General features: G+C 41.1%; 1 protein-coding gene across 1 annotated transcript in view; it reads left to right on the forward strand.

The window, feature by feature from the left end:
- LOC114883732 (putative bifunctional UDP-N-acetylglucosamine transferase and deubiquitinase ALG13) overlaps positions 1-7,066 on the forward strand; it is a 15,178-nt gene extending 8,112 nt beyond the window's left edge. The window contains exon 3 of the mRNA XM_029201731.1: positions 6,142-7,066. Within this exon, the coding sequence (XP_029057564.1) occupies positions 6,142-6,404 (263 nt within the window). The 3' untranslated portion in view covers positions 6,405-7,066. The remainder of the gene's footprint in view (positions 1-6,141) is intronic.
- The last annotated feature ends 330 nt before the right edge of the window (positions 7,067-7,396 follow it).

Genomic DNA, 7,396 nt, shown 5'->3' on the forward strand with positions numbered 1-7,396 from the left:
GGAGGTGGGTCAAAAAGGATCTTGCTGTGATTTATGTCATAGAGTGTTCTGCCTATGTTTTCCTCTAAGAGTTTGATAGTTTCTGGCCTTACATTTAGGTCTTTAATCCATTTTGAGCTTATTTTTGTGTATGGTGTTAGGGAGTGATCTAATCTCATACTTTTACATGTACCTGTCCAGTTTTAGCAGCACTATTTATTGAAGAGGCTGTCCTGTCTCCACTGTACCTTCCTGCCTCCTTTATCAAAGTTAAGGTGACCATTTTCTATGTTTCTGTTTTTGTGCCAGCACCATATTGTCTTGATTACTGTAGCTTTGTAGTGTAGTCTGAAGTCAGGGAGCCTGATTCCTCCAGCTCCGTTTTTCATTCTCAAGATTGCTTTGGCTATTCGGGGTCTTTTGTGTTTCCATACAAATTGTGAATTTTTTTTGTTCTAGTTCTGTGAAAAATGCCAGTGGTAGTTTGATAGGGATTGCATTGAATCTGTAGATTGCCTTGGGTAGTAGAGTCATTTTCACAATGTTGATTTTTCCAATCCAAGAACATGGTATATCTCTCCATCTATTTGTATCATCTTTAATTTCTTTCATCAGTGTCTTATAATTTTCTGCATACAGATCTTTTGTCTCCTTAGGTAGGTGTATTCCTAGATATTTTATTCTTTTTGTTGCAGTGGTAAATGGGAGTGTTTTCTTGATTTCACTTTCAGATTTTTCATTATTAGCATATAGGAATGCCAGAGATTTCTGTGCATTAATTTTGTATCTTGCTACTTTACCAAATTCATTGATTAGCTCTAGTAGTTTTCTGGTAGCATCTTTAGGATTCTCTATGTATGGTATCATGTCATCTGCAAACAGTGACAGCTTTACTTCTTCTTTTCCGATTTAGATTCCTTTTATTTCCGTTTCTTCTCTGATTGCTGTGGCTAAAGCTTCCAAAACTATGTTGAATAAGAGTGGTGAGAGTGGGCAACCTTGTCTTGTTCCTGATCTTAGTGGAAATGCTTTCAGTTTTTCACCATTGAGGACGATGTTGGCTGTGTGTTTGTCATATATGGCCTTTATTATGTTGAGGAAAGTTCCCTGTATGCCTACTTTCTGGAGGGTTTTTATTGTAAAGGGGTGTTGAATTTTGTCGAAAGCTTTCTCTGCATCTATTGAGTTGATCATATGTTTTTTCTCCTTCAGTTTGTTAATATGGTGTATCACGTTGATTGATTTGCGTATATTGAAGAATCCTTGCATTCCTGGAATAAACCCCACTTGATCATGGTGTATGATCCTTTTAATGTGCTGTTGGATTCTGTTTGGTAGTATTTTGTTGAGGACTTTTGCATCTATGTTCATCAGTGATATTGGCCTGTAGTTTTCTTTCTTTGTGACATTCCTTACCTGGTTTTGGTATCATCGTGACGGTGGTCCCGTAGAATGAGTTTGGGAGTGTTTCTCCCTCTGCTATATTTTGGAAAAGCTTGAAAAGGATAGGTTTTAGCTGTTCTCTAAATGTTTGATAGAGTTCGCCTGTGAAGCCATCTGGTCCTGGGCTTTTGTTTGTTGCAAGATTTTTTTTTTTTTTTTTTTTTTTGCGGTACGCGGGCCTCTCACTGTTGTGTCCTCTCCCGTTGCGGAGCACAGGCTCCGGACGCACAGGCTCAGTGGTCATGGCTCACGGGACCAGTCGCTCCGTGGCATGTGGGATCTTCCCGGACCGGGGCACGAACCCGTGTCCCCTGCATCGGCAGGCGGACTCTCAACCACTGCGCCACCAGGGAAGCCCTGTTGCAAGATTTTTAATCACAGTTTCAATATCAGTGCTTGTGATTGGTCTGTTCATATTTTGTATTTCTTCCTGATTCAGTCTTGGCAGGTTGTGCATTTCTAAGAAGTTGTCCATTTCTTCCAGGTTGTCCATTTTATTGGCATAGAGTTGCTTGTTAGTACTCTCTCATGATCTTTTGCATTTCTGCAGTGTCAGTTGTTACTTCTCCTTTTTCATTTCTAATTCTTTTGATTTGCGTCTTCTCCCTTTTTTTCTTGATGAGTCTGGCTAATGGTTTATCAATTTTGTTTATCTTCTCAAAGAACCAGCTTTTAGTTTTATTGATGTTTGCTATCGTTTTCTTCATTTCTTTTTCATTTATTTCTGATCTGATTTTTATGATTTCCTTCCTTCCACTAACTTCGGGGTTTTTTTGTTCTTCTTTCTCTAATTGCTTTAGGTGCAAGGTTAGGTTGTTTATTCGAGATGTCTCCTTTTTCCTAAGGTAGGATTATATTGCTCTAAACTTCCCTCTTAGAACTGCTTTTGCTGCATCCCATAGGTTTTGGGTTGTCGTGTCTCCATTGTCATTTTTTTCTCGGTATTTTTTTTTATTTCCTCTTTGATTTCTTCTGTGATCACTTCGTTATTAAGTAGTGTATTTTTTAGCCTCCATGTGTTTGTATTTTTTACAGATCTTTTCCTGTAATTGATATCTAGTCTCATAGCGTTGTGGTTGGAAAAGAAACTTGATACAATTTCAATTTTCTTAAATTTACCAAGGCTTGATTTATGACCCAAGATATGATCCATCCTGGAGAATATTCCATGAGCACTTGAGAAAAATGTGTATTCTGTTGTTTTGGATGGAATGTCCTATAAATATCAATTAAGTCCAACTTGTTTAATGTATCATTTAAAGCTTGTGTTTCCTTATTTATTTTCATTTTGGATGATCTGTCCATTGGTGAAAGTGGGGTGTTAAAGTCCCCCACTATGAATGTGTTACTGTCGATTTCCCCTTTTATGGCTGTTAGTATTTGCCTTATGTATTGAGGTGCTCCTATGTTGGGTGCATAAATATTTACAGTTGTTGTATCATCTTCTTGGATTGATCCCTTGATCATTATGTAGTGTCCTTCTTTGTCTCTTGTAATAGTCTTTATTTTAAAGTCTATTTTGTCTGATATGAGAATTGATACTCCAGCTTTCTTTTGATTTCCATTTGCATGGAATATCTTTTTCTGTCCCCTCACTTTGAGTCTGTATGTGTCCCTAGGTCTGAAGTGGTGTCTTGTAGACAGCATATATATGGGTCTTGTTTTTGTATCTGTTCAGCCAGTCTGTGTCTTTTGGTGGGTGCATTTAATCCAGTTACATTTAAGGTATTCATCGATATGTATGTTCCTATTCCCATTTTCTTAATTGTTTTGGGTTTGTTATTGTAGGTCTTTTCCTTCTCTTGTGTTTCTTGCCTCGAGAAGTTCCTTTAGCGTTTGTTGTAAAGCTGGTTTGGTGGTGCTGAACTCTCTCAGCTTTTCCTTGTCTGCAAAGGTTTTACTTTCTCCATCAAATCTGAATGAGATCCTTGCTGGGTAGAGTAATCTTGGTTGCAGGTTTTTCTCCTTCATCACTTTAAATGTGTCCTGCCACTCCCTTCTGGCTTGCAGAGTTTCTGCTGAAAGATCAGGTGTTAACCTTATGGGGATTCCCTTGTGTGTTATTTGTTGTTTTTCCCTTGGTGCTTTTAATATGTTTTCTTTGTATTTAATTTTTGATAGTTTGATTAATATGTGTCTTGGCGTGTTTCTCCTTGGATTTATCCTGTATGGGACTCTCTGTTCTTCCTGGACTTGATTAACTATTTCCTCTCCCATATTAGGGAAGTTTTCAACTATAATCTCTTCAAATATTTTCTCAGTCCATTTCTTTTTCTCTTCTTCTTCTGGGACCCCTGTACTTCGAATGTTGGTGTGTTTAATGTTGTCCCAGAGGTCTCTGAGACTGTCCTCAGTTCTTTTCATTCTTTTCTCTTTATTCTGCTTGCAGTAGTTATTTCCACTATTTTATCTTCCAGGTGAGTTATCCGTTCTTCTGCCTCAGTTATTCTGCTATTGATCCCTTCTAGAGTACTTTTTTGTTTATTGTGTTGTTCATCGTTACTTGTTTCCTCTTTAGTTCTTCTAGGTCCTTGTTAAATGTTTCTTGCATTTTCTCTATTCTGTTTCCAAGAATTTGTATCATCTTTACTATCATTATTCTGAATTCTTTTTCAGGTAGACTGCCTATTTCCTCTTCATTTGTTAGGTCTGGTGGGTTTTTATCTTGCTCCTTCATCTGCTGTGTGTTTTTCTGTCTTCTCATTTTGCTCATCTTACTGTGTTTGGGGTCTCCTTTTTGCAGGCTGCAGGTTCTTAGTTCCTGTTGTTTTTGGTGTCTGTCCCCAGTGGCTAAGGTTGGTTCAGTGGGTTGTGTAGGCTTCCTGGTGGAGGGGACTGGTGCCTGTGTTCTGGTGGATGAGGCTGGAGCTTGTCTTTCTGGTGGCAGGTCCCCGTCTGGTGGTGTGTTTTGGGGTGTCTGTGGACTTATGATTTTAGGCAGCCTCTCTGCTAATGGGTGGGGTTGTGTTCCTGTGTTGCTAGTTTTTTGGCATAGGGTGTCCCACACTGTAGCTTGCTGGTCGTTGAGTGAAGCTGGGTGTTGGTGTTGAGATGGAGATCTCTGGGAGATTTTTGCCGTTTGATAGTACGTGGAGCTGGGAGGTCTCTTGTGGACCAGTGTCCTGAAGTTGGCTCTCCCACGTCAGAGGCACAGCACTGACTCCTGGCTGCAGCACCAAGAGCCTTTCATCCACACGGCTCAGAATAAAAGGGAGAAAAAGTAGAAAAAAAGAGAGGATAAGATAAAGTAAGATAAAATAGTTATTAAAATAAAAAATAATTATTAAGGAAAAACAATTTTTAAAGTAAAACAAAACACCAAAAAAACCGATGGACAGAACCCTAGGACAGATGGTGAAAGGAAAGCTCTACAGACAAAATCTCACACAGAAGCATACACATACTCACAAAAAGTGGAAAAGGGGAAAAATAATATATGTTGCTCTCAATGTCCACCTCCTCAATATGGGATGCTTCGTTGTCTATTCAGGTGTTCCGCAGATGCAGGGTACATCAAATTGATTGTGGAGATTTAATCCGCTGCTCCTGAGGCTGCTGGGAGAGATTTCCCTTTCTCTTCTTTGTTCGCACAGCTCCCGGGGCTTAGCTTTGGATTTGGCCCCGCCTCTGTGTGTAGGTCGCTGGAGGGCGTCTGTTCTTCGCTCAGACAGGACGGGGTTAAAGGAGCCGCTGATTTGGGGGCTCTGGCTTGCTCCGGCCGTGGGGGTGGGAGGGGCATGGAGTGCGGGGTGAGCCTTCGTCGGGCAGAGGCCGGCATGACGTTGCACCAGCCTGAGGTGCGCCGTGCATTCTCACAGAGAAGTTGTCCCTGGATCATGGGACCCTGGCAGTGGCGGGCTGCACAGGCTCCCGGGAGGGCAGGTGTGTATCGTGACCTGTGCTCGCACACAGGCTTGGTGTCTATAGCAGCGGCCTTAGCGTCTCTTGCCCGTCTCTGGGGTTCGCGCTTTTAGCCGCGGCTCGCGCCCGTCTCTGGAGTTCCTTTAAGCAGCGCTCTTAAACCCCTCTCCTCGCGCACCAGGAGACAAAGAGAGAAGAAAAAGTCTCTTGCCTCTTCGGCAGGTGCAGACTTTTCCCTGGACTCCCTCCTGGCCATCCGTGGCGCACTAACCCCCTGCAGGCTGTGTTCACCTCGCCAACCCCAGTCCTCTCCCAGTGCTCCGACTGAAGCCCAAGCCTCAGCTCCCAGCCCCGCCCACCCCGGCGGGTGAGCAGACAAGCCTCTCGGGCTTGTGAGTGCTGGTCGGCAGCGATCCTCTGTGCGGAAATCTCTCGGCTTTACCCTCCGCACTCCTGTTGCTGCGCTCTCCTCCGCGGCTCCGAAACTTCCCCCTCCGCCACCCGCAGTCTCCACCCGCGAAGGGGCTTCCTAGTGTGTGGAAACCTTTGTTCCTTCACATCTCCCTCCCACTGGTGTAGATGTATTTCTGATGTATTTGTGGGGAGGAGTGTGATCTCTGCGTCCTACTCTTCCGCCATCTTCCTATATTTAATTTTTTTAGTTAGAAAATTTTCATATTATCTTTTAGTAGCCTGTTTTAGTCACTAATGTTCATATCTAAAGTACTCCTGCTGCAGTTGCTATGATCTTTCTTGGAGTTAATGCTAAATTTCATTTTTACCTGTAAGAACATCCATTTATGTTGATGTTAATGAATCTTTGTATATGAAGTGTACTGTATGCTTTCTTTGTTTCAGGTACTTTTCCAAATGCTGACCCTGCATCTGTCCCTCATGGAGCATTCTATTATCCAGTGATGTCAGATCCCTGTGGGCAGCGACCTTTGCCAGGTTTTGATTCCTGCCTTCCTGTTGTGCCAGATTATCCCTGTGTTGCCCCCTGGCATCCAGTCAGTGCAGCATATGTTGGTTCTCAAATTCGTGGTGCTATGAGTCCTGGGCCACTTGCCTATATTGCTTCACCTCCCTCACCTTCTCATTGTGTACCTCAGAATATGTAAGATTCAGCAGTATGACGTGTTCTTGCACTGCCATTTTTCTTGTTGTTTGGTTTTTAAAAAGTGTTTTATGTTAGTGTTTAAGTGATTTAGAGTGGTTAGAGTGGTTACTGTTGTATCTGTCTTTAAGATTATTTTATCTTTTGATTTAAAACAGTACTTTAAAATAAAGGAATATTTCTTTGGGTTGTGAATAAGGGCATTGAGGTGAATGTACAACTAGCCCCATATTTGAGCATATTTCATTGTATTCAGCTGTTTTCCTGTCAGCCAACTTGTCAACTTTGTATTAGCTGATGGTACCAATTGATAAATGGAGTAAATCTTACGAACTATTGCCTTGGTTCCGATGTCACACATAATATTAAACCATGCAAAATTGGAAAAACTACTTTTTCCTAGAAAATGAAACAACAAAACCAAGAGCATTTGCTTCTGGGTAACTAGCTTAATATTAAGTGAGAGTGCTCTTCAGGTTTCTTAAGAATTGTCTGATCTGAGTTGTGTTCTTTGATATTAATCAGTTCTGAAGGCACATGATGCTCTGCTTTAGATTTATCCCATGTGCTGTTGTTTAATATTGGACTTATGTAACCATTTTCCTGCACAGTATTGATGTCCTTTGCACATTTAGCAGTAAATAAAAATTAGCATTTAAAATTGCTGAAATGAGTGAGATTTTCTTTTGCTTTTTCATGGCAGCAAAGAGTACCAGACATTTGATTGTTCCCATATGTTTTCCCCCTAGTATTTTGGTTGCCAGAAAATGTGAATTTATAGCATGGATTGGCAGGGTCAGTTGAAATGTTATTTAATCTCAAGACATTGCAATGCATACTACCATATCCAGTTCTTTCCCCTTGAGAATGTCCCTTTAAGTTGTGTTTCTGTTTTTTTAAAAAAAATCGGTTAATTCTCTTAGGGAACTTTAATCTAGACTTGCTTTCTCATTGTCCTATATTTCTAATGGTTGTTGAATCTTTAAATTATTGTTT

Source organism: Monodon monoceros, unplaced genomic scaffold, assembly GCF_005190385.1.
Source record: "Monodon monoceros isolate NGI ecotype Baffin Bay Population unplaced genomic scaffold, NGI_Narwhal_1 Contig4062_ctg1, whole genome shotgun sequence".
NCBI classification, from domain to species: domain Eukaryota; kingdom Metazoa; phylum Chordata; class Mammalia; order Artiodactyla; family Monodontidae; genus Monodon; species Monodon monoceros.